Below are 15,751 nucleotides of genomic sequence, written 5' to 3'. Positions count from 1 at the left end.
TGAGCAGTATAGGCAGATTAATAATAAATGACTGATTATTAATCAAATGAACTGATTGGTAACAATAGTCATGAACTGATTATTGACAATAGAACCAAAATAACAGACACAACTTGTGACTGATAACATCTCACACTGTGAAGCATGCAGACAGATGTGAGCTTAAACAGAGTTCCATGAAAACAACAATATTCATTCTGTTAGAGCACTAAGGACAGAATGTGTCATGGAACGGGCCGTCACATCACGTAGATAAGAGCGAATGAATGAGCAGGGTGTTGACCACGCGGCCGCAGTGCAAAAGTCCTGCATTTTCATACCATTATGCAAGACAGTCGAAGATGCGATACCCCTGGTCGAGTGCGCCCTGAGGTTGACAGGAGGCTCTAAAACTGATGCTCTGTAGGCTTCAGAAAGAGGCCTCACACAGCCAGTGTGACAAGCGCTGGGTGGATAACGGACAACCTGCAGGTGCATCTCTATAATGTACAAACAAATGTTGAGTTTGGCGCATTACAGCCGTGCGCACTATGTAACACGTCAACGCCCGCACCGGACAGAGAAGATGGAAGATGCTGCTGCTTCTGATCTGTGGGGGGGAGGGAAAACCCCTCCAACGATATTGCTCTTGATTTAAAAGAGCTTGTGATGTTTTTAGGCATAAAGGCTGGGTTTGGTCTTAAATCAGCTGAGCTGCCCGTCAGCCTGAATTCTAAGACATGACGGAGCGACAGAGAGGGCAGATGAAACACTCACCGTCTTAGCGGATGTTAAAGCCAGCAGCAGGACTGTTTTAAGAGACAAGAATTTAATTTGAACCTGATCCAGAGGCTCAAATGGAGCTTTGATCAGGGCTCGCAGGACCAGCGTTAAATCCCACTGTGGCACAAGTGGGCGTGAAACAGGCCTGCGTCTCTGTATGCCTTTTAGAAACTGCTTCATCAGCGGGTGATTAAAAGCTGTTCTGTCTCCGAACCCTTCGTGGCAGGAAGAGATGGCTGCAGCGTATGTTTTAATCGTGCTGAAATTCCAACTTCCTGTCCATCAGCTGTGTAGAAAAAACAGCACGCCGCCTAATGGACATGAGGTGGCCTCTACACCTTTCTCTGTACACCAGCGCTGAAAAACTGTCCACTTTGATGTGTACAGCACTGTGGTAGATGCAGCACGTGAATCCTGGATTGTGCGCACTACCTCCTGTGGGAGACCCATCCTCTCTAAGCGGAACCGCTCAGTGGCCGGACCCACAGGTGCTGGCCTATTTCTGGGTAACTCCTGATCGCTCCTCCTGCCTGGAGGAGAGCGTCCTCCCTTCATGGCAGTTTCCACGGGCGCCCCGACAGCAGGCGTTGTAGGGCTGAGAACCATGGTGTGTTCACGCACTCGGGGGGCCACCAGGAGAGCTGTCAATCCCTCCTCCTGAACTCGGTTCAGGAACCGTAAAATCAGAGGAGGTGGAGGAAAACGCGTGCAGAAGCGTTTTGGACCATGGGCTGTGGGCAAATGCATCCACCCCCAGTGGTGGTTTTGTCTCGCGGTCTCAGGGAAAAACCATAGTTGACACTGAGCGTTCTCTCGTGACGCAAACAGGTCCACAGCTGCTTTGCCAAATTTCTGTCACATCTAAGTCATCAGGTCTGGATGGAGAGTCCAGTCCCAGTGACGTGGGCCGCCCCTGGACATCACATCTGCCCCTTTGTTCAGAACACCGGGTATGTAAACTGCTCTGATGGAGAGCCGATTTTGGTGAGCCCAACACAGAAGCTTTCGTGCAATGTGTAACATCTGGGCTGAGCGCATACCCCCCTGTCGGTTTATGTACGCAGCAGTCACCTTGTTGTCTGTGTGAATCAACACATGTTGATTCTGTAGCGCGGGAGCAAAGTGCTGAATCACATCCAGCACCGTGCGACACTCCAAAACATTTATGTGGGCTAATGTGTGATGGGGCCACAGCGCCCCTACTGCTTGAGATAGGCATATCCCCCCCAGCCTGACAGCGACACGTCCGTGAAGACTGACACGTGACTGGGTCTGCTGACGGGGGCTCCCTCTGACAGAACCAGGGTGTTTCCCCAGTGTCGGAGGTCTGCCCTCACGGAGGGAGGAAACAGTGATCATCCGTCTCTTTGTTTTACTGGATCCACACGCAGACGCACAAACCACCTCTGGCGGCGTCTCATGTGTAATAAACCTAGCGGGACCACTGTGTGAGATGATGACATCATTCCTAACAGCTTCATGACAGGGACAGCTGTTGCCACTCTGCCAGGTCTTACGTGGCGGAGCTGGTCTCTTAAAGTGTTGATTCTCGTTTGTGATAAACGAGCCTTCATGGTCCAAAAAAGTTCAATCTGGTCCTCTGGACATTCAAAAAAAAAAAAAACAAAGCAAAAAAATATAGAAATGTTTCGTCTCTCATCCAAGAGACTTCCTCAGTCTGAGTCTGAGTCCTCAGTCTTCATGGTGCTTCATGGCACCATGAAGCACCACCATGAGCTCAACCACTATGAGCCTTCATGGTGGTTGAATTTAACTCCACTCCCAGATAAACAATTATCTGGGCTGGGAAAATCGAGCTTTTCTTCCAATTTATACCATACCATACCAATTTATTTATATAGCACTTAAAACAGCAACAAGGCCAACCAAAGTGCTGTACAAAAGAACACAAACATGCACAGCAGACGGGAAAACATAAAATAGAAATACAGATACAAATAGCAGCAGGAGCTAACTAAAATGGCCAACAGAGTAGAGAACAGACCGGACCAAAACAAATCACACCGTGTTAAAGGCAAGCGAATAGAAGTGGGTCTTCAAGCGAGACTTAAAGACTGAGAGTGTGGGAGCCTGCCGGACACTCATTGACAACTCATTCCACAGTCGTGGACCTGCAACAGAGAAAGCCCTGTCACCCCTGAGCTTACGACGGGTTTCTGGGACTGAGAGAAGCATCTGGTCTGCTGACCTCAGAGAGCTCGGTGGGACATATGGCTGCAGAAGATCAGTGAGATAGGATGGGGCGGAACTGTTCAGTGATTTAAAAACATACATGAGAATTTTGAAATGGATCCGAAGGTGAATGGGTAGCCAGTGCAGGGAGGCCAAAACTGGCGTGATGTGCTCTCTATAGCCTGTACCAGTTAAAAATCGGGCTGCAGCATTTTGGACCAGTTGTAGACGAGCAATGGAGGACTGACTGATTCCAAACAGTCAGTCGGGATGATTTATGGCGAAGCCCAGATTTGACAGATGTGATGTCAACACCTGAGCCTGCATCACTGCTTCCTGTCTGGAGCGTGACCGCCGCAGCAGGTCGTCCAGGTAAAACAAAACTCTCATCTCTGCTCTGTGTAACAGATGCAGGGCTGTCTCCACACACTGAGAACGTACGAGGCGCGACGGAATACCCGACCGGCAGCCTGTTGTACTGATACTTCATCCCCTGAAAGGAGAAAAACGCAGGAATTTTCTGTGTTTTGGGATGATCGGTATGCGTTTCTCTGGATGTTGTTCAACAGCTGTCTGGTTGTCAACATGTGAAAACGGTCTGTCCATGATCGCCTTGTTGAAAGCTGACAGATCCAAAATCAGTCTCATCCCTCCGGTCCGTTTGGGAACCAGGAAGTAACGTGAGTAAAACCCTGTGTTTTCCTCTCCGTTGGGAACCCTGGAGATCACTTTTATCAGAAGCACTTGGACTTCTGCATTTAGGGATGAGATTTGGTCGGTGATGACAGGACCGTCTCTATAACTCCTCCGAACGGAGGGGGTTGGGTTGCAAACTAACTTGTAACCATTTGCATAACACCTTGTCCATCCATCTGACCAGCGAGCATGTTTTATCCACTCTACGTAACGTTTGTGGAGTGAACGTGCGTTTAAGTGATGCGTCATGTTTTGTACGGCTGTCACCAGTCCGCCCCTCAACCGCCGTCATGCGTCGCGGGAATGTTTTCCGCGTGACCCAGGGCGAGGCTTCCTCGAAAAAAGGCTCTGAACGCGCCCGTGCGCTGCGTTCGGACCGCGGACCAACCTTCATGTACAGGTGGGCCGGTACTGAGGCGAAGCGTGTGACAGCTGATGACGCCGTGGGGCTGCGCGTTCGACATCGCTGTGCGAACGTTGAGAGGCGGAGAGCGTGACTTCATCTACGCCGTGCTGTTGGAGTGAAGGCTGCGAGCCCCGCGGGAGCACACGTTTTCTCTGGAGGGTCTCGCGCCGCTCTCGCTGGAGGGACGCGCGCCACTCTCGCTGGAGGCGAGACTCGTCACCGGGTTCGTTCAGCTGTCTCACGCTTATGCTGCCATGAGCTGCCGAGCGCTGAGACGCGGTGGGTGACGGCTGCCCGCGTTTGCTTCGGTGAGACGTGTGTTGCTCTTGTGAGAGCGAGGACCTCCACCGGACCCGGCCTACGGTCCCACATTTATACCGATGTGAGCCGGTGAGCGCCAGGCAGCTGTGTGTGCGCCATCATCAATGCAGCGCCGTTGGATGGAGGCTGTTGCATCGCATGAGTGCGCGTTTGACACCGCTTGGGTGAGGATCGTGCAGCTCGGGTTGACAACAAGTTATTTTCGCTTACCATTGTGTTGTGTGAGCGACTCGTCATGTCTTGGAGCGACGGTGAGTTTAAAAAACCTTTATTTAAGGACACCGGCTCGTTATGTGTGGAGGATGTGTGCGCAGCCGCTGTGAGTTCATCCGAGCTTACAGACTGGCTAAAAACAGACACTTTGATCGTTGAATGATGATTTATTTCACCTTTCGTGTCACTTTTACACACACCCTCCGCAGACCGTCATTTTTTAAAACTTCTCCCCCGTGAGCTCTGCGATTTGTTTGCCCAGAGCGCTGTCTGCAGGCGATCTCTGGGGAAACGCTGAACTGTAGGTTGCCAGGATGAAGAGGGCTGGTCTCTGACGGGCGGGGCTGGTGGTGGAGCTGAGCGAGAGACGCCGCCGCGGCCATGGAACGTCGTTGTTCTGCCTCTGCTCACGACGGTCTCTCCAGCGGGCCAGGGGGGCGGGATGAGCCGCGCGGCTTGATGAGGTGGCGCACAGCCTCTGGCACCTCCTCCGACTGCTTTGAGTTCACCAGCATGGCTTGAAGCTGTTCCCGAACAGCGTGTCCGCCGTGATGGGGCCCTTCATCATGTCTTTGTGCAGTTTCTCCGGCAGCGACAGGGAGTGACGGAGCTAGGTGGATGTTGAATCATCGTCATCCACGCTGCAATCCTGGACAGGCAAACCGTAGCAGAGGCACACATATTGAGGATGGCGTCGACTACCTTACAGAGGGAGCTCTTGGTCTCCTAAGGCAGGTCTGCGTCCTCCAGCCCCTTGGACATGCTATATGCTAGCAGCGCCACGTTGTTGTTAGCTGCGGCTGCCTGAAAAGCACATTGATGGGCTCGATTGGAGAGCATGGTCACCGTCTGGTCGTGTTTCCCAGGAGGGACGGGACGCTGCTCCAGCCTGGACAGCTTCGCTCCGAAAGCTTCCGCGAGGCTTGGCTCAAGGGGGAGTTACCGAGGGATAGCCCAGCTCGGTGAACCCCTCCACTCTGGTGATGGGTGCGGACTGGAGGCCGGCTCCCCCAATCTACCAGGAAAGAACCGTCTGTGGCCTCGCCCGTAGGACATCCTGTTGGAACACGAGGCCAAATGGATCAAGACGGTGAGCCGGAGTGGAACCCAGTAAACAACCTTCCCGCCAGATCATCCGAACTGGCGGGAAAGGCGTGGGACGTAGAAAAAATGGGTCCCTTCATGTCAGCTGCCTCCTGGGTTATGCCGGGCAACCCCTGAGGGCGCTGTCAGCTGGGAGCGGTGTGATCGCCGATGCGAAACGAGGTGGAATGGGGTGAGCATTCACTCAGCCCCCCTCCACCGACACTACGCTCTCCAGGAGGGAATGAGCAGCGGGGGCTGCAGCTGAGCGCGCCTGTCCCAGAGGAACCATCTGATTCACTCCGAGGGTCGGCGATAAGAGGAAAAATTACAAGATGGCGTTGTCCAGCGTGTAGTGACCTGTCACTGAGAAATACTCCTCGGCGCTTACCTTGAAATAAGACTGTTTGTCAGCTTCTCCTCGGGGAGGAGAACTCACCGGACGACCGGAGGTCGACTGCCGGGCCAAGCGTCCTTAACAAAGGTTGGTCATCTACACAATTTTCCTTCTTTTTTCTTCTGACAGTGCTATTAGCTTGCTGAAGAAAAAATGGGAGCCGATTTCCCGCTCTTAACGTAATTTATACGGACCGGGTAGGGCCCACACAGCAGGTGGGCGTGGACTAAATTTTTCAGTGCTAATGCTCCGCATAACGGGATAAACCCACCAAGCGACAGCCTTAAAGGGCGAAGCTTATACGAAATAGAACAGGCCTCTTGTAAATGAGTCCTCGAGGCTCATTGAGACTAACATGTATAAATAAAGGTTGGACTGAATTTTTTTTTTTTTAAGTGAAAAAAGTTCCACATGTGTCAATAATTTCAGAAAATAAAACTCGTAAATTCATTAAACAGAGTGAAACGGTTCAAATCTTTATTTATTGTAATGTTGATGATTATAATTTACAGAAAATGAACAAACAAAAATGAGAATATTCCACAGCAGCTGTTGGTACCTTTGTCAGTGTGGACTGGTGCCGAGTCCTGCTGGAAAATGAAACCAGCATCTCCATATAGCTCGTCAGAGCAGGAAGTCTCTAAAATGTCCTGGTAGATGTTGCGTTGACTGTGGACTTCAGAAAACCCAGTGGAGCAGCACCAGCAGAGGTCATGGACCCAAACCATCCCTGACTGGAAACTTCTCAGTGGACTTGAATAATGTGGATTCTGGACCTCTCCACTCTTCCTCCAGACTCTGGATCTCGAGTTATAAAAGACATGAAAATTTACTTTAATCTGAAAAGAACATTGGACCACTGAGAGACAATCCAGTTCTTTGTCTCCTCAGCAGGTAAGATGCTTCTGATATTGTCTCTGGTTCAGGAGTGGCTGGACTTGAGGAATGAGATATTTGTAGCTCATGTCCAGGAGTTCATCAGCTGATCAGAGTGAGACACCAGGAGTTTACAATATTGAACTTCTTCACAATATTCTCATTTTCTGAGAAACTGAATTTGGGTTTTTCAGTATTTGTAAGTTAAAACCATCACAATTACAATAAATAAAGGCTTGAGTATTTCTATGACTAATGAATCGATATGAGAGTGTCATCCATCATCCTCCTCTTGTTCTGAAGTCAGGTCTCAGGGGCAGCAGCTTGAGCAAGGAGGTCCAGACATCTCTTTCCACAGTCAGCTCTTCTGGGAGGACTCCAGTTTGTTCCAAGGCCAACTGAGAGACGTAGTCTCTCTAGCTTGTCCTGGGTCTTCCCCGGGTCTTCTAGTTAGACATGCCTGAAGCACCTCCCTAGGGAGGCGACCAGGGAGCATCCTTACCAGATGCTCAAACCACCTCAACTGGCTCCTCTTGATGTGGAGGAGTAGCAGTTATACTCGGAGTGTCTCATGGACTTGTGGACTTCACATCTGCCTTCAACACCATTATTCCCCAGATCCTGATGGGCAAACTACTCACACTATATGACTAAGCCCCTCCATTTGCAACTGGGTCCTAGCTGTGGCGGTGGGTGGATTTTTGTTGGGGGGGGGGCTATAACTCCAGACAAGCACGCGTACACACACACATAGACCTAGACAGATATTTATGGGTCTTAGACTTCTTAACAAACACCACAGTCCGTGAGAATCCACAACTTCTCCTCCTCCACCATAATCCTCAGCACTGGCTTCCCTCAGGGCTGTGTACTGAGCACTTTCATGTTCACTCTACTCACGTATGACTGTGCACCCACCCATCCAGGCTGTCATACTGTAAAGTTTGCAGATGATGCGGCGGTGGTGGGATGCATCACAGACAACGAGTCCAGCTACAGGCAGGAGATGGAACACCTGGAGAGCTGATGCAGGAAAAACAACCATCCATTCTCTTTTACCCGCTTCTTCCATTTTGGGTCACAGGGGTCGCCGGTGCCCATGCCCAGCAAACACTGTGCAAGGGGCGGGGTACACCTTGGACAGGTCTCCAGTCCATCACAGGGACGCATAGAGACAAACGAGACAAAAAACCATTCACTCTCTCACTCACACCTAGAGACAATTTAGAGTTACCAATCAGTCTAACATGCATGTTTTTGGTCTGTGGGAGGAAATCGGAGTACCCACAGAAAACTCACGCATGAATGGAAAGAACATGCAAACTCCCCCCAGAAAGGCCCTCGGACCAGGATTTGAACCGGCAACCTTCTCACTGAGAGGCAGCAGCTCTAAGAAGCACAACCTTATGTGAAGAAGATGAAGGAGATGGCCGTGGACTTCAGACGGAACAAACATACCTACACCCATGAACATAGCAGGATCTGTGGTGGAAGTGGTCTCCAGCTACAAGTACTTGGGTGTGTGCATCTGAATAACAACCTCAGCTGGAGCAACAACACTACCAGCCTGATCAAGAAAGCTCATCAGAGACTCTACTTCCTCAGACAGCTGAGACGAGCTGGTCTGGGAAGCTCAGTCCTCACCTCCTTCTACAGGTGTGCAGTGGAGAGCATCCAGTGCTCCATCATCAACGTGTGGCATGGAGGCTGCACAGCTGCAGAAAGAAAAGCTTTGCAGAGTGGTGAAGGCTGCACAGAAGTCTGCTGGAGTCAGTCTCCCCACCATCACAGACATTTACACATCTAGATGCAGGAAGAGGGCCACCTGCATCATGAAGGACCCCACTCACCCAGCACACACACTTTTTGCCCACTCATCTCACAAAGAAGGTTAAGGTAAGGAGCATTAAGTGTGGAACCATTAGACTAAGGAACAGCTTCTACCCTGAAGCTGTTAGACTGATGAATCTGTAACCAGTATAATCACTGTGAAAAATCACATTATGTTGCTGCTGATCTGTTTCATGTTGCTGTGTTCATGTGTGCTCATCTGCTCACACATACTCATGTTTATGCTGTTGTTTTTGTACTGTTAGTGCTTTGTGTATTTTTAATGTTTTTCTTAGATCTTATTACTGTTTTTTTTTTTTTTTTTGCATTTTATACTTTTGTTGGATGTAACTGGGACCATGTGTACCCAATTTGATTCCACCTCATGTACCACAACTGGTGCAAATGACAATAAAGAACCTTGAATCCTTGTAGCTGAAGACCACTTCCACCACAGATCCTCCTATGTTCAGGGGGAGATAGGTGTGTTGGTTCCGTCTGAAGTCCACGACCATCTCCTTCGTTTTTTTCACATTGAGATGAAGGTTGTTCTTCCTGCACCAGCTCTCCAGGTTTTCCACCTCCTGCCTGTAGCTGGACTCATCATTGTCTGTGATCCATCCCACCACCACTGTATCATCTGCAAACTTTACAGTACGACAGCCTGGATGGGTGGGTGGGTGCACAAGTCATACGTGAGCAGAGTGAACATGAGAGTGCTCAGTACACAGCCCTGAGGGGAGCCAGTGCTGAGGATTATGGTGGAGGAGGAGAAGTTGTGGATCCTCACGAACTGTGGTGTTTGTTAAGAAGTCTAGGACCCATAAATATCTATCTATGTCTAGGTCTATGTGTGTGTGTGTGTGTGTGTGTCTGCAAACTTTACAATATGATAGCCTGGATGGGTAGGTGCACTTGACCAGAGTGAACATGAGAAGACTCAACACAAAGCTCTGGGGGGAGCCAGTGCTGAGGGTTATGTTGTAGGAGAAGTTGTGGATCCTCTCAGACTGCAGTCTGTTTGTTAAGAAGTCTAGGACCCAGTGGTGACTCGTCAGTAGGGGGCTTTCGAGCGCTGCCCACCCACTGGAACCACTCAGCATTTAACATTGAAGACTTAAAAAAAAAATTAATAAAAAATGAAATAATAAAATAAAAATATTTCAAAATACATGTATATATTTTTTTAGTTGTGCAAGATAAATATTTTATAGTTAATAATGAGTTGTTTCTTTCAAAAATGTTTTCTGATTGGTGACGTATTTCCGGCCCCTGGGGACTCAAGAATCTAGTACATATACTCTCGTTAAAAATTGTACATGCACAGTTATTCTGCTATATTGCAAGAGAGAGGAAAATTCTGGGCGCAGATATCGGTGCCCGGGGGCACGTCGAACACGAGCTGTACCGATCAGTACCGATTGTGTGCTTCCGGTCCTGGAACAGATTTTATTTCATTTTTTTTGTCCAGGAACAGATCATGCTGCAACCATAGTTGCCAAGTACACTTATTATAAGCGACTTTGGGCTTTTAAAAATTTTTTTTTTCTAAAGTCGCTTGCAAATCTTGTGAGTCGCAGTTTGTGGTTTTTTGGGCTTGTTGTGAACATGAAGTTGCTTATTTGGGCTTGACCTTCTTTCCGAGTGAAACTAGTTGATTATGTCCCAGCTCTGCACAATAAAGCAAAAGACGAGTGGTAGTAAGTAGTTTGTCCAGTTTCATTTCACCACATGTACCTATGTGATACGAATGGCAATAAAGAAACCTTGACCTTGGATAACTGAACTTCTCATGCCGTCTCTAAGGGAGAGTCCAGCTTCCCTGCAGAGGAAACTTATTTCAACCGCCTGTATCCACCATCTCATGCTTTCGGTCACTACCCAAAGTTCATGACCATAGGTGAGGGTAGGAACGTAGACTGATCGGTAAACAGAGAGTTTTGCCTTACAGCTCAGCTCTCTCTTCACAACAGCCTGTCACAGAGTCTACAAAAATGCAGACACTGCACCAATCCGTATGGCAATCTCATGCTCCATTCTTCCCTCACTCGTGAACAAAACCCCGAGATACTTGAACTCCTCCACTTGAGGCAAAACCTCACCATCGACCTGAAGAGAGCCATCCACCCTTTTCTGACTGATCATGGCCTCAGATTCGGAGGAGCTGATTCTCATCCCGTTTGGATGAAACAGATTTGGTCAGTTTGGATTTTCAAACCATTTCATCCCGTCATCATTCAAATCCCGGCCAGGGGTCTTTCTGGGTGGAGTTTGCATGTTCTCTCCGTGCTGCATGAGTTTTCTCCGGGTACTCCAGTTTCCTCCCACAGATCAAAAACATGCATATTAGACTGATTTGTAACTCTTAATTGTCCCTAGGTGTGAGTGAGAGAGTGAATGGTTGTATGTCTCGTTCATCTCCATGTGTGCCTGTGATGGACTGGAGACCTGTCCAGGGTGTCCCCCACCTCTCGCACAGTGACTGCTGGATATGGACACCAGTGACCCCATGACCCGAAAAGGAAGAAGCGGGTGAAGATAATTGATGGATGGAGTTGCATGTGGCTTTTTCTTGTTGCAGTGTCTCTGGAGGGTGTTTAGTCCAAATGGCATCAGAGCCACCCACACAAAACCATTCCAGGTGTGCAGTACTGTCCTCAGGTTGGATCCTACTCCCTTTTTATGAACTTTATATGATTATTTCATAAAGATTTGCTGTTTTTTAAACGTCCTGGGATGTGATGCGTGGGGATCACTTGAAGGCTTTTTAGGTTAAGATTTTATGTCTGTGGACTAACACTGGATCTGGGTTGCAGTGCAACACTGTCCACTGTTTGTTGCTGCCGGTCACATGACCCGAGTTGTTCACCAGACACAAAACCATTTTGAAACACGTTTATTCCAACATTTACATCATGTAGAAAAAACAATCAACAATTTTTTTTTTAATCTCAGCTAATTTTGTTTAGGTGTGCTGCAGGGGAAACAAACAAGACATTTTTCAGGTTACTTATTGATCACTAATTTAGTGTAAACAATTGTCCAGATCAATACTGTATGTGAGGAAAGAAAATTCATCTGACAAGCATGCGAAGAAAGGAATGATGGGAAAGCTTAAAGTATAATACATCAGATTCTGGCCCATTGAGGACTGAACAGTTAAACTGTGTGGTGTGGCTCAGAGGAACAGATGACAACTGGACGGTTGTTGGTTTGATCTCAGCTTTCCTCAGTGTCCTCCACCAAAACTCCCCCCAGGACTCCCATCAAAAAACTTCAGTTTCCGCCAAGTATGAAGTGAAAATGTTTGAAGACACCAGACTGAATGACCAGACATGATGAACTCTACTCAATCGTTGTGACCCAGAAAGAATCTAGACTCTGTCAATTGACACTGTCCTGATGGACCCTGGACTTTAACTGTCACTGTCCTGATGGATCCTGGACTTTGACCGTTAGCTGTCCTGATGGATCCTGGACTTTGACCGTTAGCTGTCCTGATGGACCCTGGACTTTGACTCTGTCCTGATGGACCCTGGACAGAGAGCCATTTGATTAACTATGACACCAGGTCAACGTTTGACGTTACTGTCCTGATGGATCCTGGACTTTGACTGTTACTGTCCTGATGGACCCTGGACTTTGACGTTACTGTCCTGATGGACCCTGGACTTTGATGTTACTGTCCTGATGGATCCTGGACTTTTGACTTTTACTGTCCTGATAGACCCTGGACTATGACGTTACTGTCCTGATGTACCCTGGACTTTGACTGTTACTGTCCTGAAAGACCCTGGACTTTGACCATTATTGTCCTGATGGACCCTGGACTTTGACGTTATTGTCCTGATGGATCCTGGACTTTGACTGTTACTGTCCTGATAGAAGCTGGACTTTGACCGTTACTGTCCTGATGGACCCTGGACTTTGACCGTTACTGTCCTGATGGACACTGGACACTATCTTACTGTGACGGCAAGTTTCTTTGCTAAAGGCATCTTCAAAGCCTCGGAACATCTTTAACGAGTCAAAAGATAAACTACACTAGAAGAACATACAAAACATGAGTCAGGTAAACTCTTTCTTCTCTGTTCAGGTCTCATCTCTCTCAGCAGATGTTCCTCAGGTCAGTCAGTCCAGAAAGCGCTGGCAGGCCTTCTTCCAGCGGCACGCCGTGCACCACAGCTCCCTGTGCTCGATGCCGTACACTTTACGGCACTTCTTGGCCTCGTTGCGAATCCTCCTGATAAACACACAGGAGTCAGGCTGCTGGGTCTCTGGAGGCCCATCTGGGCTGTTGTACAAAAACACATGTAAGAAACACTGACCTGCAGGGGGTGTTGTGATTCTGCAGCCACTGCTCTCCCACGCTGACCGAACGCACTCTGAACGCCACGCCCTGACAAAGAGGACAGATTAGGCAGGTTTAGGGTTCATCCTCACTCCAGGAACAAGACAAGGAATCAGATTTTCATTTTTGTTCCTGAACCTAACTGTTTGTGAGTTGAAGTCTTGTTTCTGAACTGAGTTGATGATCAGCTGATCAGTTTTTGGTTTTAAACATAAAAAAGAAACCCAGAAACAGGCGCATTTTCAATATTTTCACAAAAACTGAGATGACTCAATCTTGACTAAAACAGGACGGGTACAGGACATAAATAGTCTCTTTAGAGAATAAAACTGTTTTGTCTTCCTGTCTCTGAATCACCATGTTGCTCGTGTGATTTATGGTCAATTACGGTTGGCTGAGTGGTTTCAGGGCTCACCTGTCTGCTGCAGGTGGTGGGCGGGGCTGCCAGAGACACCACATGAGTTGGGGGCAGAGCCTAAAGAAAAGTCGAAACATAAAAAAATCATTTTCCACATTTGTTTTTGTATTGGACAACACAGTGGCTCAGTTGGTAGAGCGGTTGCCTCTAAGAGAGAAGGTCGCCGGTTCAAATCCCGGCCGGGAACCTTTCTGGGCGGCGTTTGCATGTTCTCTCCGTGCATGCGTGGGTTTTCTCCAGGCACTCCTGTTTCCTCCCACAGAACAAAAACATGCAGGTTAGACTGATTGGTAACTCTAAATTGTCCCTAGGTGTGAGTGAATGGTTGCTTGTCTCATTTGTCTTTATGTGTCCCTGTGATGGACTTGCGACCTGTCCAGGTGTCCCTGTGATGGACTGGAGACCTGTCCAGGTGTCCCTGTGATGGACTGGAGACATGTCCAGGGTGTCCCCCGCCTCTTGCAGAGTGACGGCTGAATATGGGCACCAGTGACCCCTGCCACCCAAAAAGGAAGACGCAGGTAAAGATGATGGATGGATGTTTTTGTATAGTTATCTAACTGTGATGAAGTAAACAACATAAACACAAACAAGGTAAACAAGCAGTATGGAAAAAGCCTCAACAGAACCAGCGTTCTTTTTTTTTTTTTTAACAGAATCACGTAAATGATGTGCACAATTAGAACTGCGTTCAGTGGTTCTACGAAGCTGACTGGATAATCACACCAGTTCTGACTGTGTCCATGCATGTTCATGGAAAATGGGCGTGGCATTGAATGACCAATCACAGTCAAGGATCATTAGGGAAAGCTGAGAGGTAAACTAAAGCCTTAGGATTCACTGGGAGAACATGTAAACACCACCTAGAAAAGCTCTGGGTGGGATGCAAACCTGCAACCTTCTCGCTGAGAGGCGACAGCTCTAACGCGCCATGTTCAAATCTAATTAACATCCTCTCACTACTGCACAAACACAAAATGTTTTTTTTTTTCTCCTGACCTTATTTGCATTTAATCTCTCTGATATTTAGTTTTATTGCTTATTTTAAAAAGTACTTTTTTTTTTTTACAAATTTAATTTAGTTAAAAGTATAATGAGAATCTACAGATGAAGAGTTTTATGGTTTAACTTTGTTTTAGGCTGTTTATGATTAAATAGGATAGATAACATCAGAGCTGTCTGTCACTACTAAAGCCCCACCTACCTGGTAGGAGTGCTCTGATTGGACCTGCCAGAAGCTGCCAGTGGGAGAGGGGGCGGAGCGACTCAGAACGCTGCAGGTGAAGGTGGGAGGAGATGGAGGGGAAGGTGGAGGGGGTGAGGGAGGCAAAGATGGGGAGGAGGGCGGTGAGGTGGGAGAAGACTGGCGCTGGTTTATCTCGGTGTAGTAAAAGTCCTCCTCGTGTTCACTGCCGTGGCTGCAACAGAAAGGTCAAAGGTCAGCAGATATTTTTCTGCTTGTCATTCAACAGTCTGTCTCTGTCATAATGGAGATCTCCTCAACATATTCCCTGCAGTAAGAGCGCTCCAATAAACCAAACAGTTTCTCTGAGACGTTCCAGGACTACAACCCAGCGGTGATCGTTTTTGAAGCATACATGGATGGACCTCTGAGACTGAGGCCATGAATCTTTGCTGAGATCAATCTTCTTTTTCTGAGATCCAGTTAGCACTGCTGGTTTTATGCCGTTTCTGTATTTTGGTTTAGCTTTACTTGTCCTTGTAGTACATACAGTATATGGAAGGGAGATTCTGACCAAAGGTCAAACTTCAGAGATTCAGGAGGAGCAGTGTGACTTTCATCCTCATTGTGGAACAGTGGACCAGATCTTCACACTCGCCGAGATGCTGTGGAGGTCTTGGGAGTTTGCCTCTCCAGTCTACATGTTTTGTGTACCTGGAGAAGGCTTATGATCGTGTTCCTTAAGGCATTCTGTGGAGGGGGCTGCAGGAATATGGGGTGTCTGGGTTGCTTTTAAGGGCTACCCAGTCCCGGTATAACCAAAGCAGGAGCTGTGTCCACATCCTTGGCACAAAGTCGAGCTTGTTCCCAGTGCGGGTTGAACTCCACCAGGGGTGCCCCATGTCTCCGATCTTGTTTGTGGTGTTCATGAACAGGATCTCAAGATGCAGTCGTAGAGAGGAGGGTGTGTGGTTTGAGAACCTCAGGGTCTCATCATAGTATGTATATAAATATATATATAT

At 48.1% G+C, this 15,751-nt stretch overlaps 1 protein-coding gene across 2 annotated transcripts in view; it reads right to left on the bottom strand.

Annotated features, from left to right (window-relative positions):
* Nucleotides 1-11,657: 11,657 nt before the first annotated feature.
* The window catches only part of LOC119430285 (zinc finger protein 395), an 11,050-nt gene continuing 6,956 nt past the window's right edge, over nt 11,658-15,751 (bottom strand). For both annotated transcript variants that reach the window (XM_037697731.1, XM_037697730.1), the window contains 4 exons: nt 14,751-14,964; nt 13,544-13,603; nt 13,106-13,176; nt 11,658-13,020 (listed from right to left, as the gene is read on the bottom strand). In XM_037697731.1, the coding sequence (XP_037553659.1) occupies nt 12,909-13,020; nt 13,106-13,176; nt 13,544-13,603; nt 14,751-14,964 (457 nt within the window). In that variant the 3' untranslated portion in view covers nt 11,658-12,908. The remainder of the gene's footprint in view (nt 13,021-13,105; nt 13,177-13,543; nt 13,604-14,750; nt 14,965-15,751) is intronic.

This window comes from Nematolebias whitei, chromosome 2, assembly GCF_014905685.2.
Source record: "Nematolebias whitei isolate Nwh7 chromosome 2, NemWhi1, whole genome shotgun sequence".
Lineage (NCBI taxonomy): Eukaryota > Metazoa > Chordata > Actinopteri > Cyprinodontiformes > Rivulidae > Nematolebias > Nematolebias whitei.
The sequence above is the reverse complement of the archived record's forward strand: the minus strand, read 5'-3'. Positions and strand labels throughout refer to the sequence as shown.